At 36.6% G+C, this 16,230-nt stretch overlaps 1 protein-coding gene across 3 annotated transcripts in view; it reads left to right on the top strand.

The window, feature by feature from the left end:
* The window catches only part of NAA16 (N-alpha-acetyltransferase 16, NatA auxiliary subunit), a 67,338-nt gene extending 52,253 nt beyond the window's left edge, over positions 1-15,085 (top strand). The window contains exons 10-20 of one of the 3 annotated variants that reach the window (XM_071740256.1): positions 2,947-3,019; positions 3,259-3,428; positions 3,792-3,944; positions 4,451-4,579; positions 5,158-5,371; positions 8,025-8,218; positions 8,913-9,021; positions 9,480-9,578; positions 10,170-10,313; positions 12,832-12,929; positions 13,292-15,085. In XM_071740256.1, coding sequence (XP_071596357.1) covers positions 2,947-3,019; positions 3,259-3,428; positions 3,792-3,944; positions 4,451-4,579; positions 5,158-5,371; positions 8,025-8,218; positions 8,913-9,021; positions 9,480-9,578; positions 10,170-10,313; positions 12,832-12,929; positions 13,292-13,492 — 1,584 coding nt within the window. In that variant the 3' untranslated portion in view covers positions 13,493-15,085. Of the gene's footprint in view, positions 1-2,946; positions 3,020-3,258; positions 3,429-3,791; positions 3,945-4,450; positions 4,580-5,157; positions 5,372-8,024; positions 8,219-8,912; positions 9,022-9,479; positions 9,579-10,169; positions 10,314-12,831; positions 12,930-13,291 lie in introns of those variants that run through there. The other 2 variants (XR_011725167.1, XR_011725168.1) reach the window with 2 other exon arrangements.
* Positions 15,086-16,230: the final 1,145 nt, after the last annotated feature.

Below are 16,230 nucleotides of genomic sequence, written 5' to 3'. Positions count from 1 at the left end.
TTAACTTTCAGGGTTATTACTCTTGACTAGAATTGGTACTGTTTTGTAAGCACACGGAATTTTTATTTTAACGTAAAGTTTGAGGAGGAACAAGCTCATAGGAAAGGCTGAAGCCCATTTACTCCTTGGATTCTTACTTCTTAGCTCATTGTTCTTTCATAAGCAAATGAAAATTTGTAGATAGTGGCCTATGAAAAGGTTTGAGGTTTGAATTTTGATTATATAAGAAGCTTCTGAAACTGGTGTTCTGGAATGGCTCCATTCTTCTTGTAACAAAATCTGAGATTCCTTGATGACTTTAGATGCACTTTAGTAATACTTTAAGCTTTTTCAGATCCGTGGCAAGAGAATAAATGAAACTTTTTTCCTAGAATAATATTGTTTGAAAATAATTCATGGTCAGTATCATGGTATTTCCAGATACCTCATCTTGGTTTTTTTAGAAATTGTGAAATGGTCTTTATGAAGAATGCTGTAGCATTTAGAAATAATAAAATATTATAGCCTTCAAGATTCAAGTTGTAACTTCTCAGTGAAGATAATAGATTGTAATAAGTCTGAGACACAGATTTTACTACTAAATTTGCAGTTGGTATGGACACAGCAGGAAAAGGGTTCATATTTCTATGATTTCTATATCATTTGCTCCCTGAAGCAGCACAAAACCTGGAATTATTTTCCTAAATTACTAGCAAGAGACTGAAACTTTAGCATAAAAAAGGAGGAAAAATATTCTTAGCGGTCAGAAGAAACAAAACTCTGTTGTTTTCATCAAGAATGCCTGCAATAATGTAACTACTTGAGTTGCATTCCTTTTGTAGCTGTTGCTTTCAATGAATACTTGTTTCCAAATGTGTTGTTAAAAGTAGTTTTCAGAATAGCAATTCCAGTGTAGTTGGTTGGGCTGTAGGAGCCAAAATCATTGCAGAGTTCTGAATTTGGAAGAATTTAGTGTCTTTTAAAATACAGTCTTCTCCATCACCTCAAGATCAGAGGATTTGATTTCACTGTTGCTGTAAGCTGATTGAAGACTCTCCTGCTAGAAGAGAAGCTTTTTTACTGCTTCACTGCCTTAAGTCTGACCTCTGCCAGCTTCCCCAGCTTCCCCTTCCAGTAACATGGCACTAGTTACTGGAACTAGTAACTGGGCATCTCTCTGCTGAGGTGGAGCAAGGTGTAAATCACTTGTAACCTTGTACCCAAAGTAGGGACCAGGAGGAACCAGGCACATGTGGCTTGCAGAGTGTGCACTGGGTTTTTGTGGTGGTGGTGGTGTGGTCTTTCTCCAGCTGTGAAGCCATGCTCAAAATGTGTAGTATTTGTGTGGAGTTTTGTGGTGGCAGGGTGTGTGGATTAATGAAATGAAGGGGTCTTTCTCCCTTAACACACTTCTCACTTGCTGTCTAACAAAGCTGGCTGGTAAGGGAACTGGAGTTTACCAAAAGCCAAGTGACAGTAACTTTGGGAATACTTTGAAGATGCAGTGAACAGCAGCAAGATAATAACACTTAATTAAAGCCTTCCACCTAGAGCAGATATTTATTTCTGCATTTAAACTCATTTCAGAGAAGAGAATCTGGAAAGGTTCTCTGAGGTTGCTGAAGGTTTATTTTAGTAAATGGTTGTCTGAGGCCAGAGAACAGCTTTTAATGTATTTATTTACCTTTGTCTACTTGTGAACTTCTTGACACTCCTTTATAATTGTGTAGTTATTTGAAGTCTAGTAACATTTTATTCTTTTTGATGAGATTTTCCTACCAGAGACAATTTTTTTATGAGACTTACCCAGAGCTTTCTAAAATGTGTGCGTGCATTTATACTTTTTATTACACCTTGAAGACATTTACACTGGCTGCATATGGCTTTGGCATGTCACCTCCTCTGCTTTCTGTGAAATAAAACATTTGGCATTCTTTGCCTGTTGTATTGAATTAGGTTAAATAAAGTAGTATCCTTAAAATTGCATACTCTGTTCTAGAACAAAGTTTATTCCCTTCCACTCCTCTCCCAGAGTGTAGCTAGAACTGGAGTTCTATTTTGTCAAATTCTGCTTTAAATCTTGCTGTGTTTCCATGATAGTTTTTATTTTACTCTTGAAACCAACTTTTTAGTTTTAAAGGTAGGATCACATTACTTTAAACTGTTGAAACTTTAGATTTTTACCATCTATAGGTATCACCTTTTTTTGTGGAGTGCAGCCATTATCCTGATATACTTAGTATCAGGTCTTAAAAAAACAGGTCCCTTCTCTGTTTTGGGTATACAGAGATGACAGTTCTTTCCTTCTTTAATATTCTTTTTGTCTCCTTAAGAGGCTGGTTACTTGCTGCTTATGGCACGTATGGTTAGAAGTGCTTAGAAATATACTGCATGGCACTTGTAGGCCATGGACCCTGTATTGGAATAGTTTGTTATGAAATAAACAGATCCTGACATTTGTATGTATTGTAAATGTCAAACTTGTGTAGATTTTTATGTCAAAGATGCAGCCTGTATATATATACCTTTTTAACAAAAAAAAAAAAAAAATTCCGTGGTAGTACAGAAAGCCACAGAAGTCTCTTCTATATCTTCATTGTTACAGGAAGAGTCTTTTCCAATGCACGTTTCTTTTAGTTGGCTTATTTTGGGCACATAAAAAACCAATAGCGTAAATAAATCCAAAATACAAATTAAAGGAAATCAATTGAAACTATTTGATTACTTCCTGCTGTAAGCTGCCAAAGATTTACACCTGTGTGTCTGCTATATCACCAGTTAAAATAGGTGATCATAGGTGGCTTGTGAAAGGTGAACTATATGAGGATACATCAGTTTTTTTTCCCAAATTATGTAATTATTTTAGTATATTTAATTTTTGCCCAAGTATTTTTTTCAGTGTGTTAAATTTTTGTAAACATTATAGTAAAGCATAACTCAACTTGGTTGTTTTTTTTTTATATGCAGGTTTCTACAATCCAAGAACTTGTTACTGGTTATGAAGCTTCTTTGAAAACTTGTGACCTTTTTAGTACATGTGGTAAGGTTCTATGGTTTTCTATTATTTATTCTGTAATCACTAAAACTGTCTATGGCAGTTTTCAAGAACTGTTGAATTGCTGATACTTTTTGCAAGAAAGTAGTCATAATGACTTCTAGTAAATGAGTGCATTACAGGAAATATCTGCTGAATTTGCAAAGCTTTTTTTATTTGTGTTTGTATTTCAAATGCAGTCTTCAACCTTACCAGTGACTGTAATTATTCCATTTTTGTTGCAGAGAATGGAGAGAAAGAGCCCCCAACCACGCTGCTTTGGGTTCGGTATTTCCTGGCACAGCACTTCGACAAACTTGGCCAATGTTCTTTGGCCTTGGATTATGTCAATGCTGCAATTGCAAGCACTCCAACATTAATAGAACTGTTCTATTTAAAAGCAAAAATTTACAAGGTAAAAAGTGAATTTGGACACGCAGACTACCTAGTTTAATAAAAAAAAAAACCCACCCAAAACCATCAAACTAGTGTGAATGTGTGGATAGTACTTCAGTTAGCAAAGGTTATGGGTGCTGATCTTCATGTGGGTTTCTTTGCTTACTGTTCTGTCAGGAAGCAAATTAAAACTCTTGTGTAGGTTTTGCAAAGCAAGTCACAACTTGCAGCAAGTTTTCATTCTGCAAAAATCTGGGGGCAGGGAGGAGTGAACAGTAATTCTACCTTTTGTTCTTTCTGAGGAAGAAATACCAGTAACTAAATTTCAGGAGTTGGTCAGTATGAGTCTTATACTGTAAATTAATTAATCTCTCCCTAACAGCATGTAGGTAACCTCAAGGAAGCTGCCAAATGGATGGATGAAGCACAGTCATTGGATACTGCAGACAGATTTATCAATTCTAAATGTGCTAAATACATGCTGCGAGCAAATATGGTAAAGGATGCAGAGGAGATGTGCTCTAAATTCACAAGGGTAAATATTGCTTTGATGAAGAGAGATTTTGTTTGCTTCTGGCAGTTTTTCACTCATGTAGGTTTTGAACAAAATAAATCTTCACTTGGTGTCCTTTTTTAATATAATGTTTTTACACTAGTGATGAATGAATATATAGAGTCATAGAAGGGTTTGAAGTAGGAGGGACCTTGTAAAGATGATGAAGTCCTACTCCCCTGTAATTAGCAGGGACACTTTCCACTAGACCAGGTTGCTTAGAGACCTGTCTTGAACACTTCCAATGATGAAGCATCCATAACTTCACTGGGAAACCTGTGCCAGTGTGTCCCAATCTGATTTTTTGTGAAACCTACTCTTGACAGACCCATGTGCTGGAGATGAGGTGGTTAGATGTCTATTTTCTGGTGTATTCTAAGTAGCTAAAGATTGATTGTTTTTTCTACTAGTGGTGTGAAATTAGCCATAATTGAAAGAAGCAGCTGATAAATTATAATACTAAAAAGTGATAATGATATTTGTTTCAGGAAGGAACTTCTGCTATGGAAAACCTAAATGAGATGCAGTGTATGTGGTTCCAGACTGAATGTGCTGCAGCTTATCAAAGGTTAGGGAAGTACGGTGATGCCTTGAAAAAATGCCATGAAGTAGAAAGGGTGAGTAGGTGCCACCATCAATCTCTTTGCCAATACTGCTCACACACTCATGAAGATATTTGCTGATGTAATCAGCACAATTTTTCTTTGCATGTAAAGTTTCTACTGTAATGCTTTTTAAAAGCTGGTTAATAATTGATGATTTATTGTAATAGATAAGATGTCATCCTTACCTATTATGTGAAAAGTTATTTTAAGTGGAAAGGATTTAGTATAAATACCATGTCTCCTAACTGTATGACTATTTGTACATTAACTTTATACTGTCTTTTGCCAATTGTTTCTTGTTTTTCTTAATCGGAACAATCACACTTCATTTGGCTTTTAAAGAGCTGCCAAAGTCTTTGAACAAGAGCATTACAGTTTGCTTTTACGGAGTGAGATTTTTCTGGGTGGGTTTTTTTCCCTGCTGACAGGTTCCCCTGGTCAGTATTAACAAGGATATTTCTATACCTGGTTTAATATTGCCCATAAATAGTACCAGTTGTAACTTGATTCACCTCCATCTAATTTTTAAAAAAACAGACCAAGGAAAGGAAGTGCATAAGAGTTGTGTGTGTGTGTTCTTTTTCTTGAAGCATTTTTTTGAGATAACGGATGATCAGTTTGACTTCCACACATACTGCATGAGAAAGATGACTCTTCGTGCCTACGTAGACCTTCTGAGATTAGAAGATGTGCTCAGGAAACATGCCTTCTACTTCAAGGCTGCTCGATCAGCAATTGAAATCTACTTGAAGCTCCATGATAATCCTCTTACCAACGAGAGCAAAGAACAAGAAGTGAATTCAGGTACCTAGACCATAATGGAGGGTGGTATGTGTATGACTCATGTAAAGGCTTATTAATCTTAAGTTATGTGCTATAGAATAAATGAGTTGTAACATGGACAAGTTTTTTCTCTTTGTGGTCATAGTTTGATAACTGAACAGAGATCATAACATGATACAGATTTCTTCTTCTCTGTTTTCTTATCATACTGTAAAAGTGGTTCATGAAGGGACCTGGCTATAGTTGCAGTACTTAGAGGAGTGGTATTTCAGAATGGTAAGAGGAAAAATCAAATTTGGTTCAGCCATTTATCTATTTAAACAGGAGATGAATGGGTAAATTATGAAATAATGGGCAGGGTTGGTGAGAAGGTCTGAATTGTACAAATTTGATTTTTAACTATTGTATTTAATCTTTACATATTTTATCATTTTCCACATAATTTCAGGACCAAAGAATACATAAATAAGTATGTATTAACAAAATTATTTCATTTAGGAGACTGTGTAAAACTGATGTTAAATGGGAAGCAGACTTTCTAAGGATATTTAGTAAATTGTGGTTTGGAAATCTGAGGATTTGATGACAAAGGAGGTTTTTTTTGCTTTAAGATAAATAGATGCTGCTTTTTATGTCAAACTGCAGCTACTGTCAGTACTGCAGTGGCTGTTCACTAAAGGGGTGAAAATAATGTATAGCTCTTCACAAAGAGAAGATTGCTTGACATGTCAGGAGAAGTTAAACTAAACCAAAAACACCCCTTAAAATTGCCAGTACAATCTTGCCTTTCCTACAGAGGACAATAATAAGTTTTTCCTGATCTGCCTGTTTGCAATGGAGTGTATGTGAAAAGAGGCACATTTCACAGCACTTGTATTTTTTTTTTTTTTCCTGCAATTATAATTTGTGTGACAGAGGATCTTGGATAGCAGTGTGCCAAAGAAATTAAGGTGAAGAAGAGTCTTAGTCATGTCAGTTCATTTGCTTGCACAGGAGGCTCATCCACAGGGGAAGACAGCACCTTGTGACGGGGGTAAAAAGAGCACTTGGTTCCCTGTCTTGAGAACAGTGACTTTCCCCAGCAGAGAAGTCAAGGGGCCACAGCCACAAAATAGGTCTGTTAGCTGCTCAGTTGCCCATTCTTCTGTTTCTTGTCACATTATCATCACAAATCCTGTTCTCAGAGAAAGAGCACAGTAATCAGAGTGGAAACTATGTTATTATTATTTTGGCTAAACTGCTCTGGTCAGTGGAACAAGAGGGGTGGAAAAAAAAGAGGAGTGAATGGAAAGGGTGAAGGCTTCTCACGTCTGTGTGAACCTGTAGAAAACTATGTTTTTGTGTGCTCTGCTCTTCATGCAACTGTTAAACCCTCTTGGTTTATCTAAATGCAAGTCCAGTCTAAAAATCCAAACACAGGAAGCAGCCTGATGATTCATGTAATGTTCCTGCTATTACATACAAGGAATATTTTACCTCTCCTCACCCCAAACGCTGTCAGTTTCTGCTTGCATCCATTTAGCTATCCCATGGCATTTGCAGAAAAACAATGCAATTATCATGGCTGCATATTGTTGAGACACTTTAATGTAAGCTAAGTTTAAGATGGAGTGTAGATCTGTCTGAATGTATCTGATTTTCAGAAGGAAGGTGAGCTACAGTCAATGTGGGAGTTTAGTATTACCCTTGAAAAGTATAGTCTGTTCTCCAAGGTGGAACCTGTTATAGATGAAAAACTGTTGTTAACCTTTAAAAATAGTTGAGGTTTCTATAACAACCATGTAAGAAAAGATATGCAAGAACAAGTGATGTGTTATGCTGTAAGAAGTAATACAGTAGTAATGTTGGACCATGTAGTTATGGTGGTCTGGGAGGTGTTGATAATTATGGAAATGACTGTAAAAGTATGCTAAAAGTAGTTCAAAAGGACTTGAGGGTGCTGGTGGATGAGAAGTTCAACATGAGCTCTCAGTGTACACTTGCAGCCCAGAAAGCCAACCATGTCCTGGGCTGCATCAAGAGAAGTGTGGCCAGCAGGTCAGGGAGCTGATTCTCCCCCTCTACTCTGCGCTGGTGAGATCCCACCTGGAGTACTGCATCCAGTTCTGGAGCCCCTGTTACAAGAAAGACATGGATGTGCTGGAGTGTGTCCAGAGAGGGGCCATGAGGATGATCAGAGGGCTGGAGCAGCTCTGCTGTGAGGACAGACTGAGAGAGTTGGGGTTATTCAGTCTGGAGAGGAGAAGGCTCTGAGGAGACCTTATTGTAGCCTTCCAGTATCTGAAGGGGGCTACAGGAAAACTGGTGAGGGACTTCTGAGGGTGCCAGGTAGTGATAGGACTGGGGGGAATGGATTCAATCTAGAGGAGGGGAGATTTAGATTGGAAGTTAGGAAGAAGTTCTTCACCATGAGGGTGGTGAGACACTGGCACAGGTTGCCCAGAGAGGTGGTGGAAGCCCCCTCCCTGGAAGTTTTTTAGGCCAGGCTGGACAGGGCTCTGAGCAACCTGATCTAGTGGGAGGTTGCAACTAGGTGATCTTAAAGTTCCCTTCCAACCCCGAAAATTCTATGATTTTGATACAGGGAGGAATGTAGTAGCGTGAGTGTTTGAGAGAAGATTTTTTTTTTTAATGTAGTACACTGTTAATTTGAGTTTGTTACCTTAATTTGTAGAAAATCTTTCAGCCAAAGAACTGAAGAAAATGCTTAGCAAGCAGAGAAGAGCACAGAAGAAAGCAAAACTTGAAGAGGAAAGAAAACATGCAGAAAGAGAGCGACAACAAAAGAATCAAAAGAAAAAGCGAGATGAAGAGGAGGAAGAAACCAGTGGACCTAGGGAAGAGCTGATTCCTGAAAAGCTGGAAAGGGTTAGCATTGTCTTTCATGTTAATGGGATTATCATTAAAAGTCCATAGTATGAGATTAATATCAGGTTCTTCTAGAAGAATATAGTCCTTTTTTTTAAGCAGCAAAGTTACCTTTTTGATACCTGTTGACACTAAAGAGAAATTACTTTTCATGTTCTGAAATTGAAGTTCTATATTAATGAGGTTATTCTCTTTAAATTCTGTTTTTTCAAACAGTAAGCCTTCATTAAAATAGATACTGAACAAAAAGATACTTGCCTGAAGAACTTCATTTCTCATACAGTGAATAGAGGAAAAACAGAAGTGTGATTGCAGTTCAAAAATTTTGAAGACAGGAGCTACTGTTTCTCTAAGAACAATCTCATTTATCACAGAACTTCAGAAGTTTAAGCTTATTGTCTAATGTGTTTGTGTTTTATTGTTTCCTAAATGCTGAGTTACAACACCAAGTACATTACATAATCAGAATCACAGTTAGCAGAGATGTTGTATTCATCATGGAATAATGAGTAAACACTTAAGTCTTGCTGCTCAATTAAAAATATTTTGGCTTATTTTAATTCAGAACACTATATACAGTTCACCTTTGGTCTCTGGTTATTTTAAATGCTCTGTATAACAGTAGTTACACTTGGTGGGTTTTATTTGACATGTATTTTCAGCTTTAAATTTCATTGTGTTTCTATTAAAACAGGTAGAAAATCCATTAGAAGAAGCCATTAAGTTCCTTATACCACTCAAGAATCTTATTGGAGATGACATAGAAACACATTTATTAGCATTTGAAATATACTTTAGGAAAGGTAAAGTATTGCATAACTTTTATTTTGGCTTTACAGAATATTAAATCTTTGCTGCAGTTTGTATTGTCTGTGTGTAGCCTAAAATGGTCTGGAACAGATAGTTACCTGAGTATGGGGTTTGGATCCTATGCAGTAATGGTAGAGAAAATAGCATTTTTACATAGCCACCCTTAAAACAAACAAACAAAAAAAAGAGCAAAATTATATGTACTAGTATATATTGTAGAAAGATTTTTGCATTTACTTATCTAGGGGAAGTAAAGCTAAATAGGTAGATAGTAACATCATCTACCTATTGTTGCCAGAGTTCAAGCAGCAGATGACTTTTGTTAAGCAATTTGGTTGGGAAAAATAAATCTGTAATTTTGTGTAGGCTTTGATGTTTCTAATGTCTGTAGTTGATATAAAAAGTTCTGTGCTCCTAATTGTGATATGTTGGTTTTTTCTCCTTCCCACAGGAAAGTTTCTGTTAATGTTACAGTCTGTCAAAAGAGCTTTTGCTATCAACAGTAATAACCCATGGCTACATGAGTGCTTGATTAAATTCTCTAAAGCTGGTATGTGTGTAGGTAGTACTTATGTATGTATAAATGTTATATTGCTATAGGATGTTATATTGTTGAGGATATATCTACATAATTTTATAATGTATAAGTACTCTTGAAACAAAAATCAATAGAAAAATAGAAATAAATGGTTTTCCATGGTAATACCCAAGAAAACGTGTTGCTGTGGAGGGTACTATGTATGTATTATATCATGGTCCTTCCTCTATTACTCCACCAGATGGACCAAATAAATTATTTTGGCTACATTTCACACAGGAGGGCATGTTCTGAAGATCCTTGAAATTCTTAGGTTTTAAGAAAATATGTTGTAACTGTAGGAGAAACAGATTCTAACTGAAGCAAAGTATGCAGTGTGAACTTTCAGCAAGAAGTCTACATGACAGAGTGCCCTTTATGAATGTTTCTGTTATAAATACATTAATAATGCTTATGTTGATTTGTTTTCGACTGAAATTTGTTTCTTTCTGTGCCCGGATTTTAAAAATGGGAATTTTAGCAGTGATGTTTATGGTCTCACACTGTTTTCTAGAGTTGTTTAAATGGCTTTTTTTTTTTTTTTGCTTCTCTCCCTCCTTCTAGTGTCTGACCATAGTAACCTCCCAGAAATTGTGAGCAAGGTCCTAACTCAAGAAATGCAGAAAATCTTTGTTAATAAAAACTTGGAAAGTTTTAATGAAGAATTTCTCAAACACAATGCTACCTCCATTCAGCACCAACTGTCAGGTTAGTTGAACTTTTTAACACTCTTGAAAAGGAGATGATTTAATTGATTCAGATCCATAATCTGTCTGCAGCCCATAATTCATACATAAATTCCAATGAGTCAGAAATTCACATTTACATTGGAATTTTACTGCTTGCTTTTACTATATTAAAAAAGTCATCCACTCTTTTTTAATTAGATGCATAAGGAACCTGCTTCTTGCCTCCAAAAAGTGTGAGCAAACCACCACAAGTATTCAAGTATGGAAGCACTGTTACACCTCCTGTTACAGCTTCTAGTTTTGTAATGTCTAGAAAATAGAAAACAAAGGATCATATATATATGATCCTATATATATTCATATATATATGTATATATATGTATGAAATGCTATATTAGAAGCAGTGCTTTTCCATTTTCTGATCAGCTGAAATGTCTTTGTTCCTTCTTATGGCTTTTTCATGTAGCAACAGCATTAATAAATGTATTGAGAAACATGTTATCCTGCTTTTGCTTTCCTGCTTCATGGTCAACAGTGAAAATGTTGAAATATGACCCTCTTACACTATTTGTGTCAAACAGCTACCAGTAGCTGCTGGAGTTAAATGGAAGGAAGTTGGAATTGAAGTTTATGTCTGAGTGCAGAAAGCTTTTGAATAAAAATTGATGTTGCCTGAGAAGTTAGTAGAGAAGAAAACAAAACACCTTTCTACTTAGGAAGCAAAAATAAGAGTAGATTTAGCAGGCACTTAAAGTACTTAGCACTAATCTCCCCTCGTTTGTCAAGTTACCCAGGGTCTGTCCAGAATCACTTGGGAAATTCAGAAGATTGTTCATGTCTCTTAAAGGAAAGTTAGGTAACTAACCCCAAACTTAGGCCATTAAAGGATCCATGTTTCAGAGTGACATCTTGAGAAGTACTTGAACATCTTTCCTGTGCACAGGCTCAAGATATGGGAAGTGCAGGTACCTTGGCTGGCAATTGCTCCTGATTCTTCCAGGTGTGCTCTTCCACTGTTGTCATTGTTGAGCACCTAACTGGATGTTTTCCAGGTTCTGCTTTCTGGCCCTCCATTTTTAAGGAAAAGACTGGGGTCCATTTGTCACAGTGATTGTAGAGGCTAAGACTGTCACCTCTGAGTTTGGCATTATGCTGTCTGTATCTTGTGCCTTCAAGAAGAACCCAAGTTAGATTATTGACAGTGGTGGCACCTATGTTAGGGATGTCAGGGACTCCTTTGAGAGGAGGTGAGTCTGTCCACATTGAGTGGAGCTGAGGGAGCTTAAATGTGTGAAAGCTTTTTAGAGTCCTGTGACCACTGTGATTCAACAGTCTATCAGTTTGCAGGGAGTGGGGTGTAAATGTGGGATTAGGATTTTAAAGTGAAATCAGGAGTGAGCTACCCATAGATATCATAATCATGTCCTTGATAGCTTTACATCTTTACCTATGTATCCATCTTCTGTTTATGCTGAAGGAGATTTTAAGCAAACTACTCATCTACTGTACGATTTATAACTGTCCTCTTGAATTCAAGTTTGAAAACATAAAGGTCTGAAAGACCTAAACTTTAAGTCTGAGAGTACAAATGGGTGTTTTCTTAGCTTGAAATTATTACCAGGATACAAAAAGCAGTTAGAACTGAGAAACTTTTTTTTAAGTAGGAAAACAAATTTAATAATGGGGGAAATTAGCTAAAGGAGACACTACAATTCAGAACGTGGGTTTCAACTTTTTTAGTAAAATGATTTGTCAAGCTTCTTGTTCTTTGTAGTAGATTATGTAGAGAGGTGTGTTTGGGAGAAGGAAAGTATATAAAATGTCTACATGTTAATTAAAATGAAATTTTAAATTAAGACAGTTATGACATGAGGAGCAACACTATTTTGCAGAGGGACCCAGGCCAGTTTTCATGATCCAAGAAGCTGCCTGGTTGCATTAATGCAATGTCTGACTTCTCACCAGCATAGTCTAGTCCAGGCAAAGCACCAAACTTGCATTACACTGTCCTTGTACTTAAACTGCTTCACTCAGCTCCAGGTTAGCACAGGCTGGCCCATACTTCCTGCCATGTGGACATACACCAGTCTGAAGTTCTTCTGGACTGTGTTCAGATTGTTCAGTAACTGTACTGTTCATTTACCTCTGGTGTCTTTCAAAAGAATTCAGAATATCTCTGAAAAAGTCTTTCTTCATAGAATGGATTTCATTTAGCCTGCTGATGGGAAGAGCTTGGTTATCAGTGTTACATGTTATTTACATGTTATTTCTTGACTGACAGCTCTTCAGTAAAGTGAGGCATTTCACTTTCACAGAAGCAGATCTCCTGTGTTATTCAATCCTTATGCTTCTAATAAATTTCAAAGTAGCTTTAGCTCTGTTAATTTTAAGTTACAAATAAGGGAAGAAAATATAGTTTATTAAACTTGTGATAAGCCCCAGTTCACATTGGTTTGTAAGTTTTAGGGCTCTGTGTGTCTGTGTATGCAGTATTGCATTTGGCAACACTATTACCTTGTGTTCTTTCTTGTGATAAGGTGCAAAGATGATGTATTTCCTGGACAAGTCAAGACAAGAAAAAGCAATTGCTGTCGCTACTAGATTGGATAAAAACATGAAAGACAAAAATGTGAAGGTAAAAAAATACAGTATTGAGAATCTAAAAAAGAGTGGGAACTTAAATAATGTGTATTTAACTGGAGGATAATGTATATGCTTCCTAGAGGTGGTGATCTAGTTGAGGATGTCCCTGCTTACTGCAGGGGAGTTGGACTAGATGGCCTTTAGAGGTCCTTTCCAAACCAAATTATTCTATGATTCTAAATTGCTATTATTTGAAAGTGAGTTTCAGATTTTTTTCCCCTAAGTAACTATAGGGTATCTTGAATACCAACTGAGAACCTGTGTTTGCTCAGATTAGTTTTGTTTACAGTGCACCTTTACAGTAGTAGAACAACTGCAAATCAGATTTATTAACTGTTACTTTTGTTTCTGCAGACATTAACCAAGGTTTTTGAGGCCCTGCTTGATGGCAGTTTTGGGAGCTGCCACATCCAATGTGAAGAATATCAAGCAGCATGTCATAAACTGTTCCCTTTTACATCTGCCTTTATGCCTGCCACAAATGAGGACGATAGCAGCCTTGCATCTGTGAATCACACAGCCATTAACCATGAGTTGCTGTCAAATGAAATTTGAAGTAGTGTGTGCAAGCCCACGTGCACGTGCACCCTACATGCACACGTGTGTACAAAACTCTGACTCTCATTACATGCTGGCTGGATACAGATCAGGGTTACTTTTCCAGGTTGTATTTTAATATCTTTAACAGGTATAAAACAAAATATTTGGATAGTTAAATGAAATGGAGTATGCTATTAGTTATTTTTTCCTCCCAACGAAAACTGCCAATATTTATGTAAACATTATCGTTAATCAGCATTTTTCATGTTTATACTTGTACAGTTTTAAGTCTTTTAATAATCCATCAGCCCTCCCTCACAGAAAAAATGGATGTTAAGAACTGCTTTCACATAAGTGTCATTACATATATAGATAAATGTGATCATACCTTGTTAATAAATTATCATTTGAGCATTTTTAGCAGATTAAGACTGAAGTGCTGCTTGAATTTCTCCGTCTTTTACCATTCTTTAGATTTTTTTTTTCCTGGATTTGAGTTTTTTGTTATTTTTTTTTAATTTTTATCTTTTGTCAGTTTGGTTTCTTTCAAAGCACAGTGATAATGAAAGCATTAGGAGTTTGCATGTGTTTGTCAGGTGTGTGTCTTAAATGGAACCAGTGCTGATGGATAGGAAGATTAGGTATGTGTAAAAAAACCAAACCAAAACAACAAAACAAATAAACCCCAAGGCTTTTTGAAAAACTATGCTATCTACCTTGTGTTCCATAGCCATTGGTTCATTAAGTTTACAGACAGTTTCACATTTTTAAGTTTGAGTATCCTGAAGCAATTCCCCGTTAAAACATAACACATTTGATACAATTGTTTGTCTGTTGTTCCATCTTTCCCCTCACCCTCTTCCTTCTGGTTTCTCCCCATCTGTTCCACCTGTTGACATGAAAAAGCTGCTCTGATTTTGGGCAAATGCATAAGGTACAGTAATGGGAAATACAGTTCTTTTCTACATCATAAAAATTCCCTGGTAAGTTTACTGCATTACCTCCATTCGAGTCTTAGTTGTCCACTTGTGGCCAATACTTTAGTACTTCTCATGTCTAAGTGCTATTGCTTTAGGTGCTGCAAAGCAAACAGTATGTGAGGAGTATGTTTTTACATTTAAAAACTATTTAAGGGAGCACAGAGGCTGACTACAGATCATAACGAACCTTTTTCTTACTTCATATTATGGTGCATTAACTATTAAATATACAACACATCAAAATGGAAGTCTGACTAATATACCTATTTAAAGCATAGTATTGCTGGACAAAATGGCTACATATGACAGCTTTACATTCTATAAGAACTGCTCTCAAAACATAACTATACTGTGGCTTGTACAGAAAATCTTTTCTGGAAACTGTAATGGAATCATCCAGTCGGTTTGTTTTTATTTCACTGCAATGTAAATAATTTCAATAATATTAACTAGCCCCTCAAAGGCAAATATACATTCATGAAGAGGGGATTTTATTAAGACAAATAAACTGTTCTAATTAAAATTCTCCTTTGTGTGTCATCTGTTTGGATTCAAAATTGTTGAATGCAAAACTCACTGTAAAATATTGCCAACATATGTTATGCTGTAATAAATTATTTTGTACACACTTGCCTTTGGTTTGGAGTTTTTGCAGACATCACAGACATCAAAATTCAGCTCGTCACATTCATCAGGTTTTTCCCATTTCGTTGTAACATTCACTGGTTTATCATAAACTCTAAGCAGCTAGGAATAAACAATTCAGTATTTCTGACACTGAGACATATATCTCACTTTAGATAGTAACACACCACCCTGAGAGAGAGGGCAAGGTCTTTGTCTTGTTTATTCACCACGTGTTATTTGCTGTGGAGCAACTTGCTCAAAGGTGTCACAAGCAGGGAGAATCAGTTGACCATAATGGGATTATTTTGGACTATTTTGGCCCAGCAGTATCCTAGAAATACTTTATCCACCTGCTTAAGGTGAAGATGTGGAAGTGGACTTCTGTCTTTTATAGTGATGACACTTCTATTGCTAGAGATTTAATTCAGGCCTTCCCAAGAAGGCTGCAGCACTGCAGAGAAGGCTGCTCATCCAGTCCTCTGGTACCTCTTCAGCTTGATGCTTTAAATCAGAGAAAATACCTGGGGTACCTTCTCAGAAGTTTATTCCTGGAGAAAGATTATAATAGATTTCTAAATTAAGAGTTTTAGGAACTCTTGAGAATTCTGAAATGGAAAAACTGACTACTCTGTCACCCAGTGTGTGGTTTGGTTTTCTCCAAGAGCTGCTGGAGGCATCAACTGCTGAGTTTTGTCAGGGCTGTCATCACAGATGTGAGCTGCTGGGGATAATAGGTGCTTGGCAATCCCACAGTATTGCAAAGAGCAAGTAGGGTAGTATGGGAAGGAGAATAAGAATAATGGAGAAGAACAGATGCCAAGAAAAGGTGTTTTTCTTCAAGCAGTTCTGAAAATGTTTGATGTCTATTCAGTACCTTTAGTTAGAAAAGGCATCAAGCTTAATAGGCCTGTTGAATTATCCCAGAGGAATAAAATCCCAGTAATCCCAGTAATAAAATACTATTTATTATTGCTACAATATGTAAATGTTAGCAGTGTTTACGTGTCATACAGGTCATAGTCAGTGCTTCTTCACATTTCAGTGTTTGAGCTTTAGAAATATATCAGCTGGCCTTGCTCTGCTCTTTCTTTCCTACTGTCTTATTCAGTCTTGTTTCCTTCATTACTTCCCTGCTTTTTTTTTCCT

The sequence above is a fragment of the Heliangelus exortis genome, chromosome 1 (assembly GCF_036169615.1).
Source record: "Heliangelus exortis chromosome 1, bHelExo1.hap1, whole genome shotgun sequence".
Taxonomy (NCBI): domain Eukaryota; kingdom Metazoa; phylum Chordata; class Aves; order Apodiformes; family Trochilidae; genus Heliangelus; species Heliangelus exortis.
Note: the sequence above shows the minus strand (reverse complement) of the source record. Positions and strands in the feature narration are given on the sequence as shown.